At 34.1% G+C, this 25,684-nt stretch overlaps 1 protein-coding gene across 6 annotated transcripts in view; it reads left to right on the forward strand.

Moving 5' to 3' along the window:
* The window catches only part of CUL1 (cullin 1), a 71,928-nt gene that overhangs the window by 42,506 nt on the left and 3,738 nt on the right, over positions 1-25,684 (forward strand). For all 6 annotated transcript variants that reach the window (XM_039362277.1, XM_039362281.1, XM_039362280.1 and 3 more), the window contains 11 exons: positions 4,220-4,327; positions 4,411-4,517; positions 5,554-5,602; positions 5,995-6,126; positions 9,435-9,552; positions 10,338-10,414; positions 11,773-11,904; positions 14,174-14,266; positions 20,245-20,292; positions 20,371-20,453; positions 22,666-22,771. In XM_039362277.1, coding sequence (XP_039218211.1) covers positions 4,220-4,327; positions 4,411-4,517; positions 5,554-5,602; positions 5,995-6,126; positions 9,435-9,552; positions 10,338-10,414; positions 11,773-11,904; positions 14,174-14,266; positions 20,245-20,292; positions 20,371-20,453; positions 22,666-22,771 — 1,053 coding nt within the window. The remainder of the gene's footprint in view (positions 1-4,219; positions 4,328-4,410; positions 4,518-5,553; positions 5,603-5,994; positions 6,127-9,434; positions 9,553-10,337; positions 10,415-11,772; positions 11,905-14,173; positions 14,267-20,244; positions 20,293-20,370; positions 20,454-22,665; positions 22,772-25,684) is intronic.

Here is a 25,684-nt window from a genome sequence, read left to right on the forward strand (position 1 = left end):
ATATTCATTAACTGAGTCTGAAGAAGTTTGCATCAAATTTCAAAAGGAATAGTAACTCAAGATTTCATTTGGGGGGGTCATGAATATCCATCATGATAAGATTTTAGGATTGTACATGTAGCAGGCAAGAATAAACCATTCCTTATTCAAAATTGATTGTATCATCTTGCTACTTAGTCTTCTGCAGATAGTCAAGCTTTGCTATGAAAAATCTGTTATTGTGAATATTAAACAAGCATTTTCAAACTATTTCAATAATTTTACGCTGTTCTTTGTGTGATTCAAAATTTTTGTTTTCAAAAAAACTTGAAAGTAGCTTTCAATTACATTCACTTATAGAGGCAGGGCAGTAATAATTACTGATAGGAAAGAATATTTGTAGCTCATGATTGAACTGTGGGGTCCCTGATACTCTGAAAATAGCAAGGTCAGACATCACTAAGAACTCCGCAATAATAATTTGTAATAGGCTTTTGGGGAATAGAATGTAAAATCATTGCATGCTTCAATTGAAAAGTATACTCTTGATTTTTTTCAAGAACATATCTTTTGCCAGCAATAAACTATTTCTTTTTTCACTTGGAAGATTAAATAATAGAATAAATAAATTGCTTTCTTCAATGCGAAAACAATGGAAAATCTTAAATGATATAAATGTAGCATTTTATTACAAAACGGGCACATGACTAGAATTCTACTCCATGTTTTTTGCCAAATATATCAAATGTAGACCAGCTTTTTCTGATGATACAAGTATCTGCCCATGTTGGTACTTTCTGAATGAGTCCATGCAGGCTACAATGAAGCTACTGCTGTGGTAGCAATAAAAGAAGGAGGTGCCCATATTTAAAGATTACACATATATGTTTCTTTTAAAATTACTCCCTGAGAAAAAAATGAGTTTCAATCATTTGGAAATAGTTTCTGCATACAAGTAGTCCTTAGTGGATGACAATAATTGAGACTGGAATTTGTCTTTAGAAGTGATGTCGTAATAAAGTACAACATTAAATGACCATATTATTTAGAAATGGTAATTCTAACAGTCCCGGTTACTGTTGTTAAGTGAGGTTTATGGGTCATTAAATGTTACAGCTTCCTGCCACTTCTAACAATCATATCAGTGGGGAAGTTGGCAGAAAGCTATAAATAACAGGTTGCTCACAAGTGGGCCAGCTGATAGGTAAGTAGCTGCTGTATGGTGGGAGAGGTACAAAAATATCTAGTACCACATAATTATAGAAATATTTATGGAGCAGGGAAGGATACGAAAGGGTCTAGCTCAGTGCAAGGCAGGGAAGTTTGGGGTAGTTGCTGCAGGGAAAGGGAGAATGTGAAAGCACACACTAGTGCAGCGGTTCTCAACTTATGGGTCGTGACCCCATTTGGGTCGATCAACCATTTCACGGGGGTCGCCAAGCAAGGCTGTCGGCCATTTTTTTCCTCTTTTTCAGCGGGTGCCTTACCTCCCTTGGGCTGGGCAAGCTGGTGGCCCAGCCGGTGGTCGGCCTGCTCCCTCTCTGCCGCTTGCCAGCTACGCCTCGGCCAGCGCAGGGGGCGGCACCACGCATGTGCGGCGCACCCGGGCAGGGAAAGTCCTCGACTTATAACCGGTTGGGTAGTCCGCGACTTATGACCGGTTTAGTCCTCGACTTATGACCGGTTGGGGGTCGCGGCATTAAAAAGGTTGAGAACCACTGCACTAGTGCAATGAAGCTTGGAGTGGTGGCTGTAGGGCAAGGAAGAGTGCACAAGGTTCTGGCGTTGCATGGCACAAGTGCAGGAAATGCTGGATAGGTCCAACTGGAGGTGACTGTTATGGGGCAGGGGAAAGTGCAAAATAGTCTTGTGCAGCATGAGCACAGCAAGATTTCAGATGGCTCCTGTGGATGGGAACGTTTGCAAGATTCTGGTGCAGAAAAAATATAGACATGCAGTAGCTGCTGCCAGGGAAGGAGAACATGTGGTGATCTGGCATAATATAAGCAAACCAAGACATAGATGCTTCTGGATAGGGGAGATTTACTTGAGCAACTTGAGCAACTTGCAACCTTCCCTGCTGGCTTCCCTATTGACTTCTGGTGGGTTTCATTTTTTCCCCATTTTGAGCACAAAGTTCAGAAATGATTTTCAGGTGGAAACAAATTCTTCTCCTTAATTAAGACAGTTTTGTCAGCTCCACCAATTCTATCACCTTTACCATCAATTCTTACATTATGGGAATTGATATGTCTTTCTGTTTCTGGGCATACAAACATTTTGCTGCAGTTAACGTAAATAATTATAAATTCTCAAATTTTCTTTCAAGTTCTTTGTCCTTCAGACCCAAAAGGAAAACTATATTTATTTTAAGAATCTTAAAATGAAAATCTGGTTCCAGTATTTATTTGCTTTAGCATAAATCAGTTAAGATCCAGTTTGGTCTAGTGATTAAAGCACCAGACTAGAGAGCAGAAGAGTATGAGTTCTAGTTCCACTTTAGGCATTAAAGGCAGCTGGGTGACTTTGAACCAGTTACTCTCAGTCCAGCTCGCCTCACAGGGTTGTTTTTATAGGGAAAATAGAGGAGGAAGGAGTATGTTTGCCACCTTGTTATTTATAAAAATAATAAACATGTAAGGAACTGCCTCTGCTTCTCTACCAAGAAAGCAGAACTCTTGAAACTTGCATCATTTCAAAAGGAACTTTTATTGCCAGGTAAGACAGCAGGAAAGTTAGGCAGGATCTGAGGTCTTCCTGCCCAAAACGATAAGTAAAACCCACAAAAACATAACACCTCCCCAACTGTCCATTCGGTTGGTTCAAACAGACCAATCCATAGGTGTCATCGAGCTATGGAAAACAGCGCCAATCTCAAGGTTGTTGGTCTTCACTGTTTCCTTTCTCCACGGAGATAAGGCAGATGGCCCCGAGGCATTCCTTTCACACTCCGAAGAGAATACATCAAAATAGATATAGGAAGCATTCTACATGCACTATAAAGCCCCCTGGTCTCCCCCCCTCCCCCATAGGAGAATGGCAAACCTGAACAGCTAAACATGGGGAATATAAGGGATTAATAATTGAGGGTTCTGACATGCCCCCTCCCCTAGAAAAATGAGAGATGCAAGGTGAGATCTTGCATGGAGCCCCAGACCAAGGGAGATTGACAGTTATTTTGTGTTTCTTCCATTTGCTAATAATTACACCAACTATTGTCACCTTCTCAACAAGCTGTTTGGCGATAGTCTTGGAACCCATTCCAGCCTTCTGTAGGTCTACAATCTTGTCCCTGACATCCTTGGACAGCTTTTTGGTCTTGGCCATGGTGGAGAGTTTGTTTGGTTGATTCTGTGGACATGTGTCCTTTATACAAGTAACAAGCTACGATTAGGAGCACTCCCTTTAAGAGAGTGCTCCTAATCTCAGCTCATTGCCTGTATAAAAAACACCTGCGAACTAGAAATCTTGCTGATTGATAGGGGATCAAATACTTATTTCACTCAATAAAATACAAATCAATTTTTTGAAATGCATTTTTCTGGATTTTTTTGTTGTTATTCTGTCTCACTGTTAAAATAAACCTACCATTAAAATTATAGATTGATCATTTCTTTGTCAGTGGGCAAATGTATAAAATCAGCAGGGCAGGGGATCAAATAATTTTTTCCTTCACCGGTGTAAACAAGTATGAATACACATATTTTGTGTTTTTCCTTTTTGTGTAATCAGTGATTCTCAAACATTGCAGTCCTAGGACCCCCTTATTTGCTTAAAAGGGATTAAAGACGTCAAAGTGGTTTATGTGGATTGTGTCTATCTCTATTACTATTTTGGAAATTAAAACTGAGAAATTTTAAAATAAATATTTGACTTTGTGGAACCTCAGAGTTTCAGGAATTTGAGACCACAATTTGAGAACTGCTGAAATGAATTATTAGAAATTGACAAACTGATTTGTTTTGATATAATAAAATGTTTGGGTAAGATTTTGTTGAGGGAGCATATGTTATTATCTGTTAAGAACAGGTTACCTTGGTACTATAATCAGAAGCTTTTTGTTAAAAGAAATAACACTGGTACTGTTTCAGCAGAAGATATATGATTAAGTAAAATGTTAAATGCAATCAAGCTTTCCTTTACAAATCAATTTAAATAGATGGATATGAAAAGATTCCTTCAAAGCATGCAGTTGAAAGAAATTAAGAGAGTTTGCCACTGCTTTATTTTAAATTTTTAGGATCCAAAAATGTATGTGCAAACAGTGTTGGATGTTCATAAGAAATACAATGCACTAGTCATGTCGGCTTTCAACAATGATGCTGGCTTTGTTGCAGCTCTAGACAAGGTAATATGTTTAAGTACTATATTTATAATTAGTAAGTGACTGATTTTGGAAATGTCTGAACATTTCACTTATATATTTCACAGGCTTGTGGTCGCTTCATAAATAATAATGCAGTAACAAAAATGGCACAATCATCTAGTAAATCTCCAGAGTTGTTGGCACGGTATTGTGATTCTCTGCTAAAGAAAAGGTACCTATTTTGGAGGAAGTTGTATCTTTTGATTTTCTAGATTATTCCCCATTTCATTGATATCTCACTTTAAACATTAGTGCCTATGGGTTGTTGTTTTTTTAAGTTGTCCTGGAAGCTACAACTGTTGTAAAATTTTGCAGACTAGATTTTAGTTGCACTACCTGCCATCATATTCTTTAGCCATGTTCAGTTTCCTTCTGTTAGTAATATGTTATATAGTACAGAACCTGAATCATTATGTATTATGTTCTTTATTTACTTGCCCAGTCATACACATTTGCCAGGGATTCTCCATGCAGTAAATTAAATAGGATGTTTCACTTCAGAACAAATACTGAGAACTAGGACTTCTTATCTAGATTAGTGGCAGCTGTTAGCTTTCAGTTATCAAAAACTGAAAGCTTCTTCAACCAGGGATTTGTTGTATTATACGTCTATGTTTAATATGATAATATTCTTATTGTCTTAGAGTTGTATTCTATTTAGGAATTATTTTTAAAATGAAAAACAAGTAAATCTATAAATAGATAAATCAGTGGAATGTAATTTTCTGCTATGTGGAGGTAAGCCATTGTAAAATTGTTTTATTGTTTATTTATTAAATTTTTATCGTGGCTTAATATATTACTTTACAAATAACTCAGGGCAGCAACCATACATAATACTCCTTTCTGCTCCTGTTTTCCCCATAATACCAACCCTATAAGGTAAGTTGGTCTAAAGAGGCCTCAAGTCATCCAGCCAGCTTTCATTCTTAAGGAGACACTAGAACCCACAGTCTCCTGGTTTCTAGCCAGCATCGGAACCATTCCCTAAAACTGGCAAACTAGAATACTTTTATATTTTTTTATTTGAGAGCAATTTACTAAGAATCAAAGGAGTGTAATGACTTTTATCTGGTTTTAAATCAAATAAGAAAACTTTTCGTTGGCGACCACAGGTTCTGGAAAAAACTGCTCTTATAAAATAATGCTATATATATTTGAAATAATGTTGCTGGATTATAACAATATTAATGCCTTTTTGACTGCAGCTCAAAGAATCCAGAGGAAGCTGAACTTGAAGATACACTTAATCAAGTGGTAAGTTTATGTATAATTATGTATGCATAATTATGCATATTTTTGGAAATTGATTCACAATGATAATTGGAGGTGGACTAAAGGAGAATAACTTGCTATATATCCTTCTTGTTTCTATAATTAAAGCACTTATTTTTATGTAATAGTTATTACTGGAAATATTGTTGGAAATCCACATTACTCTTAGTTGATTATTATTTGAAGCAGGAGGTATGTTTTTAGATTGCTTAAAAATATATAGTTATTTCAAATATATAGTTATTTTTGTGTTAAACAAAATATATAAAATATTTTATAAAATATATAAAATAATTATCTTTTGCTTAGATAAATATGAAGTTGGCTATAAAAGTCTTGTTCTAAAAATAAATACCAAAAATTAATGCTTCTAGATGGTGGTCTTCAAATATATTGAAGACAAAGATGTATTTCAAAAATTCTATGCCAAAATGCTGGCAAAGAGACTGGTACACCAGAACAGTGCTAGCGATGATGCTGAAGCAAGTATGATCTCCAAACTAAAGGTGTGTTTCCCTTTTGTTTATGTTTCTTTTATTGCTCATATTTGCCAGAACCTCATTGTATAATGATAGTCATAAACTATATAAATATGTATGTACTGACTGAAAATATCTGAAAAAATCGGGTAACTAAATAAATATTATATTTTAAATGATTTCCTATTATTATTATTATTATTATCATCATCATCATCATCATCATCATTATTATCATCATCATCATCTCATGTTTAATCTATCTCCCAGTCCAAGAAATTGATTTAAAATTGTTTACTATTGCCCATAATAAACATTTATTTTCAAGCATTCCTAAGCTAAATAATTTTTTATCTTGATAATATTCAGATTTTTAAGCTGGACAGTTTTGAACTTTACAGAAATAGTTATTTGTTCACATGAAATCATGTAATTAAATGATTACACCAGAATTTGAGAATCCAAGGTTTTGTTTTTTATAGGTGAAGTTTTATTCAGAACAGCTGTATATGAAATATGAATATTAATCTATTTAGATCAGTTTGTAACTATCATTAGTTCTCAAAAATCTCTTAAAGCAGAACTTTGTTGCTTTAAAATGTTTTTGAGCATTGATTCTACACAGAATTTAAAAGTGCATATGTTTACTTGCTTATGAAAGACAGTAAACAACAACCATTTGATAATTTCTTTTTATTTTTAGTGAGCTTTTAAATTGCCACAAGTGAATGGGTGATTTAAAATAATTATTTTTATGGAGCTTTGGTTGTAATTTTTCCATGAATCTATTATTTTATTTTATTTTAAAAAAATATATTTTATTGATTTTTTAACATAAACACCTTAATATTTGGTAAACAGCATGTTAACTGGGTTTACAAAGTAATCACTAACAGTCAGTTTCTGTATTCCAAAGTCCACATTATAGCTTTGCTTGATATTCTCTTCTTCCAATAGTATTCTCTTTGCAACCTTAAATTAATACAATTCTTATTAATTTTATAGATAACAATTAAATATAAATATTTTTCTAAAATTTCTACCAATAATAATCATATCAATATCATGCTTCTTTTCTATCAGGTCATCTTGGTTGCCTCGTCATGAATCCTGTTTACAATATTTATTTAAATTTATTTTCTCTACAATGTTCAAAACATTCTTACCAGTTAAAATATTCCCAGAGTTAATTACCTTAAAGTATTTAAATCCATTTTCATATCTTTAAAAGTAAGTAAGAAAAAGACACAAAAGAAAAGACGAGAGAGAGAAAAAGAAAAAAAGAGAGAGAAAAATAAGAAAATAATATATTACTTAAAATACACATCCCACTTGAACTAGTATACACTTATTCCCATTTTTCCTGTTCTTTTTACCCATAATTAAACCTATGTTTAATCTTTAAATGTTTCATTTAATTAATCCAATCATCTAGTCTTTTTACTCTATTCCAAACATTTTTTTTCCTTTTTAGTTATCCATTGGAATTTTCTTAAAATCAATTACATTTAAATATCTAAAACATTTCCTTTATATTGATCATCCCAAATATTTTTGTATTTCTCATATCAAAAAACAAAATAAAAAAGAGAAAAGAAAAAATACTGTCTTACTTGGAGAGTTCATCCCTCTTAAACTAAAATCTTTCTATTTCTTCAACCATATTCATGTTTAATTTTTAATATTCCCTCTCATACACCCCATCATCTAATTCCTCAATTCTCACTTTAGCCCTCTTCTTTTGCCAAGCATCTTTCCTAATCAACATATTCCGTTGAATTAAAGAGTCTTTCCATAATCTTGTAAATGTTCTGGATATAGTAGGCAAATCAAACATCATGTCTTTGTAAAAAGATTTTGCCCCTTCACATTCATTGAAGATTTCTCTCATCACCCCTTGTCTCCCCATTTCTTATGGTACTCCCAACAGCTCAGCAATCCATTTGGCAAATCTTTTTCCTTATCCTCAAATTTACTTTGTGGTATTACAGTACAAATGACCTTTTCCATGTTCAATGTTTTTTGTAAGTCCATCTCCACTTGAGTCTCCACTAGTTTATATTTAGTTGTCTGCTTTACATGATTTCTCTCTCTCTTTTTGTTTTCTGATCATTTAATTGTTGTGACGTTAAATTAAAAATGGATTCATTTAAATTTTCAAATGCATTTTTCATTTGCATTTGTTGTAACAGAACATACATTTCCTCCTGGTAAGTATTTATTTTTTCTTGATATGTTCTTTCTGCAGATATTTGATGCTCCATAATGACCAAAAATCCTTTTCCGCCAATCACTTTAAAGTCACAATTTAAAAAATATTTATAATCCAGGAAGGTCAATTTTTTTCTAAGTTTTATAGTTCTCACTTTGTATATAGTCCACAATGTTTTCTTTTCTTTTGTTACAAAGTTCTGAAGGTCACAACAGGTTTTTCTTTCTGGGCTGTATATTTAGGGCAGTATTTTCATCCATCACTACAAGTCAGCACCAATCCATCTTTCAATTTTCTGTATTTCCCCCCCACAGTAAACTTAACTCATTGCTTCCGTTTACAGAAGGGTGGAACAAAGATATCCCCCTCTACTTTTGGAGGATTTTTACTTCTGGGGGCTTTCCCTTTTTTTTCGAGGAAATCAGTCTGATAGAAGAGAGAGAATCAATATTCTTACCCAGTTGCTCACGCTGTTTACAATCATGCTTAGTTTAGTGCTTTTTGGCTTCTGCTGCATATAGCTTGGGTTAGACTCACGAATGATGCTAGCCTTTCTTCTGTCGATTTTTGGAGAACTTTCCCCAGACGTCCGGATCAATCACCGTCTCCCCAGGATCAGCAGGGCTTCCCTCCTTCCTTGTCACCTCTCTGGGGTGGCATTGGGCCCATTTAGGGTCTCCAAACAGAGAGAAATCAGCCATAGGACGCAGATCTTTGCGATCCCTCAGCTAGGGCGTTAGCTGCACAGAATCGGAAGCCCATAAATCTATTATTTTAAATAATCCAATAATTATAATAATTTAAAGTAAACCAGTTTATAAGGAATTGCAAGCTGCAGCTACAGAATTTGTATACCATAGAAGAAATTAAATGATAAATTTAGATTGACTTTTAGTATGCAGATCAAGACTGGAAATTTTCTGCACTCAGATGCTAAAAATAATTAAATTGCTAGAAAATTCAATTTGTTTATTTTGGTCACACTGAAGCTCTAACATAAGTATTTATTATTGTTATACTGTTTACGGTGTATTAGAGGATTTATAGATGAGATCTTTCTGTAATGTATGCATTACTTTCTCTCAAAATGTATAATTTCATAATTTTCTCTGATTCATTACAGCAAGCTTGTGGCTTTGAGTATACATCCAAACTTCAAAGGATGTTCCAAGATATAGGTGTAAGCAAAGACCTGAATGAGCAGTTCAAAAAACACCTATCCAATTCAGAGCCATTGGACTGTAAGCAAAATTAAAATGTATTTGTTTTCAAACCTATAAATTAATATACATTTTTATAGATTGGTGAAAGTGAAAAGTATGTTAATGAAGGAAGTCTTCCTTTTTTATTCCTTATTAATCAATGCAATATTGGACATAAATTATATAAATGGATTTAGGATTCTATCTATCAGTAAGGTAACTCTCCAAAACCAAAATAAGGGATCAAAGTGGGCATGGCAAAAGAAAATTTGTTTAAAAAATGGGTCAATATAAGAAGGGTTTTAGGACACAATTTATACTGCAAGCAGTGAAAAGGGTCAAAAAGTACAGCAAATTTTTGTTCTATAAGACAAGACTATGTATAACTTTAGGTGATTTGCCCTGAACTACAAGAGATTCCAACTTCAATTTTTAGAAACTGTCTTATCAGTAATTATACTGCTGAGAAAAAAGAAGAAGATTGGGGTGAGAGGAGTGATTAGAATCCAAGAATGGAGTTTTAAGTGCAAGACTGTTCTAATATTCATGATAAAATTTTTAACTTGGAAGTCTATTAATTTTTAAATGGTTTTATACCTGGCCTCCAGTTAGGAAATCTCAGATATTTGTAATTTACTTCAATTACTCTTGTGTTTGAAATTATTTCTACGCAGTTTTCTCCAATATCTTGTATGAATCTCTGAAAACAATAGACTCTCCTTTTCGCTTTCATTTTTATATAACATTTTCAGCATAGCATATAAATCTGTTTTGTTGGTCAGTGACTGAAATAAAATTAGTGACTGTTCATGTTTTTATACTAGTGGACTTCAGCATACAAGTACTAAGCTCCGGATCTTGGCCCTTTCAAATGTCTTGTGCATTTGCTCTTCCATCAGAGGTGAGACCATCTTACTTTCTAAGTGTATATTTTAAGATATAGGGAGATTGTAATATTCTGGAAGGCTGATGGCAAAGTAGAATCTGGTTGAGGCATTAAATCTAGCAATGTCTTTTAAGTCTTATTTAATTTTTAATTTGTGACATACACATACTAAGTTCACATACTTAGTTCTTAGTACAGTGAGCTCTATTTAGTCCCATCTCATCACGTTAATAGTCTGTAAATTCTGGATGGATTTATTTGAAGGATGGATTTATTGATTTTGTCAATAGATATCAGCATAATTTTATTCTTTTTTTGAGAGAGAGGGGGGGGGGATCCTGATTGTCCAGCTAGGACTCACCCATCTTTTTCTGCTTGTACCTATTGTCATTCACAAATCTATCTTTCACAGCAAACCAGTGATGCTGACTACTTTTTTTTCTGTTACTCTTTATTTTATGTTGAGTCAGAGAGATAGTTTGGACATTCTCCAGGTGTACTTTCCACTCCATCTAAGCTGATTGTGTGGTTTCAAGCATAGTCCTACAAAGTAATATATCTAGTCCTAGAAGCTATAGAATCAACACCTCCTAATACAATATGCCTGTACACATGATTAAGCAATATGCTAAAGATCTCCCTCCCAGAATAGATCAGAAGGTTATCGGTCCCAACATAAGCCTTCTTTGCAGTTGTCCTAACCTTATGAGTAGTTTGTCTCCCTCTCTATTAAGTTTCTGGAAAGTGGTCAAGATGATGGTCTTCTGCTAAGCTTTAGGAAATAAGGAACAAGGTGAGGTGCAGCTTTTTTCTGATGGTTTTAGTTGCTGATTGTAAATCTTATTTATGGAACTTGTTCATATTGGATTTTAAATCCAATAAATACGATAGCTGCCATGATAATCATGGAGTTACTACACAATGCCTTCATTCAGTATTGTTAGGCTTTTTGAGGATGAAACGCCCATTTCATGTTAAATTTAATGTTTTTCATATACTGATGACAGTCTGTTTTATGTCATCTATATCAAATAGTATTATGCAACACTGGACTACGCTAGACTCAGTAATGGATTTTATGATAGTCAGTGACTGAAGAAAAGAAACCATCAAAGTGCTGGTTTTTGTTTAGGAATTAAGTCTACAATCTATTGTAGACAGCATGCTTTGTCCTCAAAAGATACATACTCAGCTTGAGTCTCCTCATAGCCAGTTCATGTTGAGGTAGATTAACCGGCACCAATTTTTTTGACAAACTTGGCTGAATAACATCAACAATAATTGGCTCCAATTATTGACTCCGTTTTTGTATTATGCTTAAGACTGAAAATGTAAATATGATATGGTTTGGTTTGATTTGATTTGAAATGCAGCTGGAGCGCAGTTATCAGAGATTTACTGCTTTCTATGCAAGTCGTCACAGTGGAAGAAAATTAACATGGTTGTATCAGCTATCGAAAGGTGAACTAGTTACCAATTGCTTCAAAAACCGATATACACTACAGGTAAAGTACACTGTAGTTTGGTTAACAAGCTATTCAAGTAGAATGTTAATAATGTTTTTTTCTGGCACCATATCTTGAATTTGGAAATTTTGCTAATATTTCTATCTTTTAGTAATCCTTTAGAAAAATGCAGGAGGGGAAGGCATAATGCATGGAACAAATGTTATGGCTCACATGTAGACACATTTCTATGCTACATATTAGAGTTCTAAAACTCCCCTCATCCCCCTCTATGTATGTTATTTGCCTTCTTAATATATGTTTAAATAAGCACACAAAATATGCTGCTAATATATACTAATATTAATATTCATATTAATAATGTAATCATAAGTATATATATTTTCAGTTGTAAATAAGCCACTTATAGATAAAATTCCTTGAATAGTGTGCATGTGTACAGTATGTTCAGAAAGTATTCAGACCCCCTTCATTTTTGTCAATTTTGTTACGCTGCAACCTGATTCTACAGTTTTTGAAATTTTATTTCTTTCTTGTTAATCTACACTCAGTACCCCATAATGACAATGTGAAAACAGAATTTTAGAAATGTCTGTAAATTTATTAAAGAAAAAAAACTGAAATACCACATTGGCATAAGTATTCAGACTTTTTGCAACAACATTTGGAATTTAGCTCAGATGGCTCCCATTTCTCTTGATCATTGCTGACATATTTCTACACCTTGATTGGAGTCGACCTGTCATAAATTAAATTGATTGGGCATGATTTGGAAAGGCACACACCTCTCTATAGAAGGCCTCTCAGATGAAAATTCATACTATAGCAGAGCAAAAGCCATAAAGCCTGCATACCTCATAGACAGGATTATTGTGAGGCACAAATCTGGGCAAGGCTACAATAAAATTTTTGCTGCACTGAAGGTTCCTAAGAGCACATGGCCTCCATAATTCTCAAATGGACGAAGATTGGCAGAACCAGGACTCTCCAAGAGCTAGTTGCCAGGTCAAACTGAGCAATCAGGTGAGAAGGGCCTTAGAAAGAGAGGTGACCAAGAACCTGATGGTCACTCTTACTGAGTCCCAGAGATCCTGTGTGGAGATGGGAAAGAGTTCCAGAAGGACAACCATCACTGCAGCCCTCCACTGATCTGGGCTTTATGGCAGAGTGACTAGACAGAAGACTCTCCTCAGTGCAAAACACATGAAAGTCTGCTTGGAGTTTGCAAAAAAGCACCTGAAGGACTCTCAGACTGTGAAAAACAAGATTCTCTGGTCTGATGAAACCAAGATTGAACTTGGCCTCAATTCTAAACGTTATGTCTGGAAGAAACCAAACATCACTCATCACCTGTCCAATATCATCCCAACAGTGAAGCATGGTTGTGGCAGTATCATGATGTGGGGGTGTTTTTCAACAGTTTGGACTAGGAGAATGATCAGAGTTGAAGGAAAGCTGAATAGAGAAAATTACAGGGATATCATCAATGAAAACCTGTTCTAAATGCTCAGGACCTCAGACTGGGCCGAAGATTTACCTTCCAACATGACAATGATCCTAAGAACATAGGCAAGACAAAAGAGAAGTGGCTTAGGGATAACTCTGTGAATGTCCTAGAGTGGTCCAGCCAGAGCCCTGACTTGAACCCTATTGAACATCTCCGGAGGGACCTGAAAATGTCTGTCCACTAACATTCACCATCCAACCTGACTGAGCTTGAGAGGATTTGCAAGGAAGAATGGCAGAAAATCCCCCAATCCAGGCATGCAAAGCCTGTTGCATCATACCCAAAAAGACTCGAGGCTGTGATTGCTGCCAAAGGTGCTTCAACGAAGTACTGAGTCTGAATGCCAAGGTGTTATTTCAGTTTTTTCTTTTTAATAAATTTACAGACATTTCTAAAATTCTATTTTCATTTTGTCATTATGGGGTACTAAGTGTAGATTAATACAAAAAATGAATTTCAACAGCTGTAGAATCAGGCTGCAACATAACAAAATTAACAAAAGTGAAGGGGGTTTGAATACTTTCTGAATGTACTGTATGTATTTAGCACTCAAATATCTTAGTCTCTTCATTTTTGCTTTTTTCTTGGTTATGTAATCTGAACATTCATTGGACATGCAGGATTTGTCTATTGAAAATCTGATTAATAGATATTTTTCAGATTATGTAAAATAGCAGACAATACAGAAAGAATTCTTTGGTCTGAAAGATAAGGTTTTATATTGTTCTATTTGCTTTGATAAATTTCTTCACATGAATTTGGAAAGTCATTCAAATAAAAGTTATTTCTCGCTTTTTTAAGGCATCTACATTTCAGATGGCAATCCTGCTGCAGTATAACACAGAAGATGCCTACACAGTCCAGCAGCTGACAGACAGTACTCAAATAAAAATGGTAAAGCTTCATATCATGTTATTATAGTTTTAATTATTGAGGAGTCTTTATTGTCCCACTTACTACATCCATTTATTTCTTCTTTAAGTGTAGAATTGTAATGAGCACAAATATTTTCAATTTTTCCAATTCTTTTTTAAACTACTTTATTAAATTAAAAAAAATACAAAAGAAAAGGTATGAAAGAGAATCAAAAGGGGGAAAAGTTAAAAAGTGAAGGAAAAAAGAGGCAGAGTAATAAAATAAATATAATAGACTTCCAATTTTCCTCGATACCAATAGGAAAACTAATATCAAATAATTTCTTTCTCTAAGTTAAATATAACATAACTGATATTAACTCTAACTGTACAATATTTCTCTTAAACAAATTTATTTTTTTTCTTGTGAAGTTTTTATTATTTTTTTCCCATACAATTCAATAGTATTTATTCAACAAACGTATTGTCTGAGTTTATCATTCACTAATACAAATTTAATTCCTAATTCTTTATTCTTTTCTCCAGCCATTGATAAAATAATTCCCAAGTTTGAAAGTATTCTGTTTCTTCTTTTTCTTTCAACCTCATAGTAAGTCTGTCCATTTCCACACATTCTAGTATTTTTTAATTATTTCTTCCTCTGGTAGTATTTCTTCATTTTTCCAATAAAGTGTAAATATGATTCTTGCCACTGTTATCATATATAAAACCAAGTATATACTTTGTTTATCAATCTTTTCTGGCATTATACCTAGTAAAAAAAGTTCCCAACATCTTCTCTAGCCAAGTATATATTTTATCCAGTACCTTTTTGCTTTAACACATGTCCACCATATATGATAATAAGTACCTGACATGTTTACATTTCCAGCATCTATCTGACATATTTTTAAACATTTTTGCTAATCTTGCTGGTGGCAAGTGTCATCTATAAAACATTTTATATAGGTTTTCTTTATAAGAAGTTGACATTGTCAATTTATAATTACTTTCCCACAAATTTTGCCATTTTTCTAAATCTACATTATATCCAAAATTCTTTGCCCATGTTATCATTGTATCTTTAACATATTCATTTTCCATTTTCAAATTCAATAAAAAGTTAAAGATTTTTTTATTCGTTTCTCAGAGGTTAATAATGTCTGATCAAACAAGGTCTGCTCTTTATAAAATCAGTATAGTTTAACATCTTTATCATTTGTAAGTTTGCCCACCATGATAGATCCATACCCTGATTTTCCATCTCTTGTTTAGATTTTAAATTCCCTTCAGAATTTAGAATATCTCTATGTCCATATTTTCTCGAAATTAACTAAATTTGGATGTACAAATCTTCCATTGTTGAAAGCCATCCTGGAATTTTCAAGTATATTTTACATTTTATTTTTTTCCATGTTAGTTGTAATGCATTTCTTATATATGGTTTTGAAAATACTTATGAATTTTGTTTTTCCCATACCATAAGAAAGCATGCCACACAAGTTGTAAATCATGTCCCTCCAAATATAATAACCCTTTATTTCTAAGAGTTATTCATTATTTTACTCATATTAGTATAGATGCTTGATAATATAAAACCCACTCTGGCAAACCAGAACCTCCATTTTCCTTAGCTTCTGGTAGCATTTTCAATTTAATTCTAGCTTTCTTTCCTTGCCAAATAAATTTCAAAATTAGTGAATTTAAATCTTAAAAAAAAAATTCTCTAATTTTATAGGTATCGTTTGAAATAGAAACAATATTTTTGGTAATATATTCATTTTTACCGTAGCAGTTCTTCTAACATTGACAGTTGCAAGTTTTTCCATTTTTCCAGATCCAGTCTTATTTGGTTCAGTAATCTTATATAGTTATCTTCTTTTATTGTTGAACATCTATATTTCTAAGTATTTAACCTTTTTGACTATTTGTAGTTCCATTTTTTCTGACATTTGTTTTTTTTTATCTGTAAGATTTTTCACTATCACTTTAGTTTTTTCTCTGTTTATTTTCAGTCCTGCTATGTCTCCATACTCTTCTATCTTTTCCAATAATTTAGGAATCATTTCTAAAGGTTCTTCTAAGATAAATACCAAGTCATCTGCAAATGCTTGCAGTTTATAAGTTTCACCTTTTATTTCTAGTCCTTTAGTTTCTGTATCTTGCTAATATTTCTATTTAGAACTTCCAAGGTTAGGATAAATAACAATGGAGATAGTGGCCATCCTTGTCTTGTACCTTTTCATATCTAAAAGGTCTCTGTATAGTCTCCGTTTACAATTAATTTTGCTGTTTGTTTGTATATATTGTTTCAATCATATTTATAAAGTTTTGTCCAAAGTCCATTGTTTTTAGTTGTTGAGTCATAAATTGCCAGGAAACATTATCAAACACCTTTTGAACATCTAAGAATACTAGTGCCAGTTGTTTCCCAGGATGTATTTCATAATATTCCAATATGTCCATTATAACTCTTAAGTTATTTTTAATTTGTCTCTTTGATAGAAATCCATTTTGATCTGGATGTATACATTCAGTTAAAAATCTTTTCAGTCTCCCCGCTATTATTGAAGTAAAAATTTTATAACCCACATTTAGTAATGATATTGGTTTGTAATTTTTTACAATGGCATACTTAATGTATCTTGTAGGCATTTATACAACTCTGCTGATAGCCCATCTGGTCCTGGTGTTTTTTCATTTTTTTGTCTTCTTATAGCTTCTGTCAATTCCATCTTTGTTATTTTTTTATTTAACATAGTTTTAAAGTTTTCTGAAAATTTTGGTAAGTTATTTTTTTCCATATATTGAACCGTTTTCTCCCATGAAATTTCTTCTATATCATACATTTTTTCATAGTATTCTTTAATCATCTTTTTTATTTCTTCATTTTAAAATTGTAAACAGCTTTTTCATCTACTAGATTATTTATCAGTTTTTTCTCCTGTTTATTTGCATTTTCAAAAAAAAATTGTTTTGCTCTTTTAATTTGCTAAGCCAATTTTTCTGATTGCATTAAATTTAATTTATATTTTATTGTTTCCATTTGTTTTTTCAATATTTTCTTTTGTGGATTTATTTGTAATTCTAATTCTAATTTTTAAATTCTTCCCTTGGCAGTATGTGTTGTTGTCTTTTTTCTTTGTTTTTTGCCATATATGTTATAGCTACACCTCTAAAGTATGCTTTGGCTGTATCCCATACATTTTGTAATATTGTATCTTCTTTTTTATTTTCTTTAAAAAAGAACTCTTGTTGCTAGTTCTATAAGTTCTTTTTCTTTTAATATGGATTTGTTCAAGGTCCATTTTTGGTTTTTTTTTGTTTTTTTGTATTCCTTTCCATGTCATCTTTAAAGGATTATGATCTGCCCATGTACCTAATTGTGTCTCAATCTCCTGCATATTGGTTCTTAATTCAGGCATCATCCAAATCATGTTCTAGACAGGATTTATGACAGGATTTATGACTAATTCTAGACAGGATTTATGACTGTTCGAATAGAATGTGTATTGTAGTTTTTCTGGGTTAGTTTCTTTTCAGGTATCTTTTACCCCAGTTTCCTCTATCATATTAAAAAAAAGTCTTAGGTAATCTTTTTCTTCTACTTTTTCCTGTTTTGCCACTTTTATAGTCTAATGTCCCATCTACTATTGCATTAAAGTCTCCTACTAGACAAATATTTTGGTATTCCATTTCTATTATTTTTCTATGAAGATTTTGATAAAATTCTTCTTGTTTATTATTTGGTACATATATTACTACTAAAAGTATTTGTTTTTGATGTAAAATTATTTCTACCATCACAATTCTTCCTTCATCATCTGAATAAATCATTTTGGAGTCTATTGTCTCTTCAACGTATACAGCTACTCTTTTTTTGTGTGTGTGCTGATGCATAATAGAGTTTCCCAATTTTTGGATAGTTCAAAAGTTTGTAGCATTGGTTTTTTTATATGTGTCTCTTGCAAACAAATTATATCAATATTTAATTTCTGTAATTTTTTAAAGATTTTGTTGCTTTTTGATGGAAAGTTTAGTCCATTTATATTCACTGAAAAGATTCCATTTTCTTTCTCCATTTTGTTTACTTATATTTAGGTCTTGTCGATCTCGTGGTCCTCTATTCTCACCCTCATGGTCTGGCTTCTCTTTCTCTCCTTCAATTTGTATAGCTGTTTCCTCTGTTGTTTGTTCTATCTGCTTTTGTTCTTTTCTATCCTCTTGTTGATGTTGTACTTTTTCATCCAGGAATGCTCTGTTTCTTTCATCAAAATCTTCTGCCTTCCAAACTGAATCCAGTCGATATCTTGTATTATTCCAGTTGATTAAGATCCCTTCTGGTATTAACCATCTAAACTTTATTCCTTTGGCAATTAATGTTGTGGTCAAAAAGTGATACTGTCTTTGGGTATCTCTTATTCTCTTAGGGATCTGCTTCAACACCACAATTTCTTTATTTTTTAATAGTTCATCTCTGACTCTTCTCAGTATCTCTTATTGTTTTCTTTATAAATCTTACATGGACTTCTCTGGATAATTTATATTTGCTCACAGAGCTTGAATTAATTCGAAATAATTCATCTATTTCCATTTGTATCTCCGCTCTTTTCTATTTTTAGGACCTCCATCAATAGATTAATAATCACTTCTGCTATATCTTTTTCGTCTTCAGGTATATTTTGGAATCTTAAGTAGTGTACAGCTTTTTCCATTTCCAAGGTTGCAACTGTTCCTTCTAAACTTTGGTTTGCCTGTTCTAATCTTTCATTATCTTGCATTAATGCCTCCATTTTTTATCAGTTTCTTCTGATTTATTTTCCATTTTCTGAATTCTTTGTTCATTTTTAGCAATCATTTGGTGGTGATGGGCATCAAATTGTGCCTTTATATCCAGCATTTGCTCATTTAACGTCAAAATTGGTTTTTGTCTCCTCATGATTTTTCTATATTGATTCATTAATTAACTGTAATGTGGCTTGCATTTCTCTTTGAGCACTATTTGTTTTTTCCTGCTGCATCATTGTTTCAGTAGATCCCTGGCTTGCTGGACTAGGTGTTCCAATAATAGAAGGTGCAGAGAAAGTTTTTTTCATAAATTTAATGAGATTTGGTGAACTCATTTTTCAATTCTGGGAGTTGAAGTCCACGAGTCATAAAAGAGCCAAGGTTGAGACCAACTGCCATCTGGTCCAAACTCCCAAAGCTTCCCTTCTTTGTTGCCTCTTAAGGGCAACTTTCTGGCCCCTTGGGGTCTCTAGACAGAGCGAAATCAGGCTAAGAAGCCGGTTTCTTCCACCCATCTCGTCATGACATCCTTGATCTTCTCTCCTTTTAAACAAATTTAATTATTCAATCATTAATTCGAAAATACGTATCCATTATTATCAACCAAGATTAAAAAAATAATATCCAGTTTAAAAATAAACTGAAACAAAATCTTAAAATAACCAAAGTAGTCAGTTCCAATATCTCAATCAATTCATTTTCCCAATCCACTCTTTTATTATTAAGTTTTACATTTCTTTCATATCTGTGCATGTTGCCTCATTAATGTAATCTTAAAAATAATAATAATAAAGTTCTATATTCCTTCCAGTCTTTTCATCCATAATAACAATAAATTTGCTTTCAAATTTAAATGTGAAACAGATTTTGAGTCTTTATGTTTGAATTTTAGTTTACAAATGATAATTATGACTAACATCCAGAAAAATTATTATAAATAAAGGCATTTGGGTGGATTCCCAGTCAGTAGAATAGAATTTTAGTATCTGTCAAAAAATCCTTGATTTTTTTTCTCATGTCTAGAAAATTTTAAATATCATACAGCACAATTTCACTTCTCTTAATATTAAATTCAGCCAATCTGCTGAGTATATTTCTGTTTAAATGCAGTTTAAACTAAATGCAGTGATTGTATATGTTCTTCACTATCCTCTGCAAAGCTTATTAACTAGGGAACGAATTAGGCATTGATTAACTCAGGTTTTTTTTTTTTACTTTTCTGATTTTTAGGATATTTTGGCACAAGTACTTCAGATTTTGTTAAAGTCAAAATTGTTGGTAAGTGCTTTTATTTTGGGAGAGTGGTGAAATAATTTGTTAATATGTTCTGACATTGCTCTTTTTTATTTTTCATAGGTTTTAGAAGATGAAAATGCAAATGTTGATGAAGTGGAACTGAAACCAGATACTTTAATAAAATTGTACCTTGGCTACAAAAAGTAAGAATGATAGTTGAATAAAACTACCTAGTCAGAATTGTTTTTCTTTAGGATAGTAAAGGTCTGTATTCTGACTCTGAGTTAAAAGCGCCTTCTTTAAATCAAGTCAGATAGACAACTCGGTTCTATTTCAAACAGAAAGTTCATTTGCATACATAGTGTGTTGCTACTTCTGGAAATTACATCTTTTGTACGTCATTCCCACAGGTAAATGAATGATGCTCTTTTCCATACCATCTTTATAACGGCGCAGGCTCATCATGGTGACATCTGATGGCCCATGCTTCTTGTAGACAAAGACATTCCCATCTAGCTTGTGTCCAGGAAGTCTCCCAATGACCTTTGAGACTCCTCCCACTGACCCATCAACATACCTAGCATTTAACCTAATAACTGCCAGATATTCTAACATACTGATACATGCTCACTAGTTAGGGTTACATAGAGTTGTATGGTCCATAGAGCTATACGGTCAGAATAGTCTGTATTTATTAATGATTGAAATAGCACATTTGCCTTTCTGTCAGATTACTGTTCCAGCCAAAGCCTCACAATTCTGTATCAGTTTTGTTCACACTGCAAATTAATAGAAACTGACTAGGATTAGATCTTGGCTTTTTGAAAGTTTATTAATAAATAACTTGTGATGCTGTTCTTCAATGTAAATCAAGTCTAGAATCCCTGTCATGTTTCCATAGTAGCCAAATTTTACATTTCCTAAAAAAACATAAATTAAAACTGCAGTAGTTTCTGGATGCGGAAATTATATATACAAATTATAAAATAATCATGGATTAGCAAAATGGACTTGTCAGCCGCATACTGAAAATTGAAGTCAGAATAGGACGTGCATGAGATGAACTTGAAATTCCCATTGGATTAAAATCAGTTCATGATAACTGCTTTATATGAATAAAGATTGCAAAGGTTTGAGTAACATACAAGAAAATGTCACTGAATCATTGAAATTCTTCACAAACCATTTTGCTTAATATACTTACATGATAGAGAAATGCCAGATTAACAGGCAGCTTTCAGAAAAAATAAAAAGGCAGGAGATCAGTCAGGTAACAGAAGAGGTATAAATGAAGAGAGCAGTTGTATATCCTGTTTTGAAAATAGCAAGATAACACTATAGACTAAATATGAGAGTAGCAGGATTAGAAAACACACTAAATGTAATACTAACTTGTATATACTAATACAAAATAGTCCTTGTCAACTAAAAATAAAAGAGACAGTGAAAATTAGCACAGTAAAAGTGAAAAAAATTGGTATACTATTAAATATCAACCTGCAAACTTAATAAAGGTACTGCTGAGAACCAAGAAGTCAAGCTTTTAGTTTCTTCACTAATGAAGATTGATAATGTATTGAAGAAATAAACATTCTTCTTTATCATCTCTATAAAAGTTGATTATAGAGGAAAGTGATCACAAGTTGGGATAAGATTCTGAAGGATAAGGCCATTTTTATGACAAAAATCATAATAATCAAAATGTATGCACAAATATGAATGGTAATCTATGGCTGTGGAAGCTTATATCCCAGGAAAAAAGATGGATGCCTTTTAATTGAGAGCCTGGAGATAGGCTTTAAGTTAGAGTTAAGGCCAACTAAATAGCACCAAACTAAAACACATGAATAAAATAAATGTAACTGTAACTTTTTGAAACCTACATCTGAAGGCAGTATTTTTAGATAATTCAATGGTTATGACTGGTTTAATTTGTATATAATTGGCATTCAAAATAACTTTTAATTTACTAGATACCATAAAGATTGCTATCAGTACATATGTTTGTTGGAAATATTTGTTTCAGTTGAAACTGATGGAATGAATCTGGTCACAGTGGAAACAGCACAGACTGACAATTTAAGAAAGATACAATTGAGATATTGTTTTTAAAGCTCTGTTGATTAGTATGCTTATTTTGTGTTTTTAAAAAGATGCTTAGGAAAAAATAGGAGTTTAAACAATGGATAGGTCACAGTCCAATTTTAAGATATCCTGTTTGCAAGCATTAAATTTAAGCCTTCTGAGAAATAAGAAAAGATATAATTATGGATTACCCAGTGCAGCACTCAACAGAAAAAAGACTCCTGCCTTCATTAAATTAATTATGTTGCCTTTCACAACATGTTTCACCATAGGGTGAATTCTTCATTTCTGTTTTGTAGAGCTAATTATTTGCCTAAATTTTCTTGGCAGCAAAAAATTGCGAGTGAATATAAATGTGCCAATGAAGACTGAACAAAAGCAGGAACAGGAAACAACACACAAAAATATAGAGGAAGATAGGAAACTCCTGATCCAGGTACTCGGGAATTTTAGGTGGCTAGCAGATTATTTAATAGTGCTGTTAAACACAATTTTTTCCACAATAGTACAGGTAATCCCCAAGTTACAAATGTTCCCTTAGCAAACATTCAAAGTTATGCAGTAAGCACCCCCTAGTGTTTACGAACAAGTCCCAAAATTACAAATGTTGCAGCATCATAGCACTCTTTCACCCTTATGAATGACTGCAGAGGCACTGCAACATTCGCCCTGGCTATTCCCTCCCCCCCTCCCCTTGGCTGGGTCTCCTTAGGCACTAGGTCTGTGGATGCTCTCCTTGCGAAGATCTAGGGAGTCTTTGTTTCTTGGCCTGCTTTGCTGCTTCAGGCCTTTGGTGTGTCCAAGAGAATGGAGGCCTAAAGTACCATAAGATCACATGAGATCAATAGCATGAGATTTCATGCTACTGAGGTTGCATGATCTCATGGTATTTTAGACCTCTGTTCTCTGCAAACAGGCCTAGATGAGATCTGTGGCAAAACACTTTGCAAATGGAGAAAAGACGTGAAACATTGAAGCCTTCCCTCCATTTGCTAGGCCTTTTGCCATCATTGCAAAAGGCCTCTGCTGCCAAGAACGATTCCCAGGTTGAGACACGCGTCATCTCCGGCAAAGGCTTTTCCTCAAAGCCAGAGGCTGGGAGCAATGCACACATAAATCTGGGGCTGCGTTTTCGTCAGCAAAGGCCTCTTCTCAAGCACATTTGCATGGAGACTGGAAGCCTGAAGTCACATGATATCATGCCCCCTCAAGAGCTTCCAGAGTGTTTGCAAACTGGCCAGATGTGTTGAGGCAGCGATTTCGCTGACCCAAAGTCTCCCATCAGCTTGCAAACATTTTGCGCTTAAAGTGAAAGCTGCTGGGCACTGTGATCTTGTGTGGCAGACAAGCTGGAGAGGAGACAGCTCGGTAAATCTTCACAAGGTACGTGACCCAGTGTAGCAGGATGGGGAGGGGAACCAATTGTGCGGAGCATAGGTATCTTATTGTGTCAGGGGAGGCCTTGGATGTAGGTAGCCTGTTCCATCACTAGGCCCGCCATAGCCTTCCCCATCCTGGAATACCTCATGTGCTTAATGAATTATGCATTCGATTAGTGTGGGCAAAAGCAGGGAATGATCGCGTTCAAGATATGCCATTCACTCCTACGAATCCTTGAGTCAGGAATGGAATGGGCAGGCTCCATTACATTCATAACTCAAGGCTTACCTGTAAATACTATTTTTAGTAAGTTTTTATCGCTAGCAGTGTGGTAACTGGACATTGAAATCCTCATTTTCCAGTCATATACTAAATATGCTATATCCACAGGCTTGTTTTCTTGGAAATAATTTAATCATCTTCATGAAAATAACTTGAATATGCATATAGTATTTGGGTTATTGATATGGCATGATCTATTTAGGCTGGTTCTTGAGATCCTCTAGTTTTCCTCATATATGCTGCCTGAAAGTTGGACCATAAGAAAGGTTGAGCGCAAAAGAATTGAGGCCTTTGAACTATGGTGCTGGAGAAGACTCCTGCGAGTCCCTTGGACTGCAAGGCGTTCAAACCGGTCAGTCCTAGAAGAGATCAACCCCGACTGCTCTTTAGAAGGCCAGATCCTGAAGTTGAAACTCAAGTACTTTGGCCACCTAATGAGAAGGAAGGATTCACTGGAGAAGAGCCTAATGCTGGGAAAGATTGAGGGCAATAGAAGAAGGGGACGACAGAGAATGAAATGGCTGGATGGAGTCACTGAAGCAGTAGGTGTGAATTTAAATGGACTCCAGAAGATGGTAGAGGACAGGAAGACCTGGAGGAACGTTGTCCATGGGGTCGCAATGGGTCGGACACGACTTCGCAATTAACAACAACAACAACATGCTGCCTGAGATATGTTTCGAGTACAATAAATGGTACTCATTGAATAGCCACTTGTTCTGCATATTTGCACTTGCACTGAATGAGTGTACCTGAGATTCAACGGTATCCTCATGGTCATATAATCATAATTTGTAATTATCACTCCTACAAGCAGAGTCAATGGCAACCACTTCATGTTGTTTTTAATGAGGCCTAAGGAGTCACTTAAATGATGTCAATTGGACTTGATGGAATTTGCATCACTAAATAGTATGGGCACATGATATTGCACTTTTCTGATGGAAATTCTGGTCCAAAATATCACTTTTGACTATCTGCACACCTGAAGGACTATATTGATAGTATTCTCAGCATCCTATGAATAAAGTTTAGTTTTATTTTGTGTTGGTCCAGCCAAGTTTATTTATTTATTTATTTTATGAGACTTATATACTGCTTTAAGTGCAAGCACTCTCTAAGTGGTGTACACCAGTAAGCAATGTATATATATATTTACATTGCCCCCAACAATCTGGGTCCTATCTAGTGGAGTTTTACCATGTTGTCTTAGGATGTCTGAGTCTTGAAGAAGTGCATGTGTTTTCGGGGTGGGAGCTGTCACTGTGTGGCTACCTGTCTATTAAATTCTCATCTGTCATGGTTGGCTAAGACTGCCCAGGAAATGACGTAAGAGTTGGTTGAAGTGACAGTCAGTTCATCCTGGAGGCTGTCTTAAAGAGGCTCTGGTGCTTTCTTCCTCAAACAACTGTGACTAGATACTTTTCAACTGGTCTCCAATAGTCATGAAAAAGTTGTAGAGTTACAGCTTCAGAATGTCTTGGGGGAAAAAATATTTCTTCCTGGCTTATTAAGGCTGTGTGGGAGGGGATGTGAGATTGGGTCTGGGCTATAGTTAACTCATTCTTGAAAGAAGGAGTGGTCCTGCTAACTCTAAAAGAGGTGGGGGTGCACCCCCTTCTTAAGGATCATTGCTCAAACCAAACAAGTTTTCATTCAATTTCTAATTTTCCCCTTTTAGGGAAGA

Source organism: Crotalus tigris, unplaced genomic scaffold (assembly GCF_016545835.1).
Source record: "Crotalus tigris isolate CLP2741 ecotype Arizona unplaced genomic scaffold, ASM1654583v1 scf7180000019411.436016, whole genome shotgun sequence".
In the NCBI taxonomy this organism is placed as follows: Eukaryota; Metazoa; Chordata; class Lepidosauria; order Squamata; family Viperidae; genus Crotalus; species Crotalus tigris.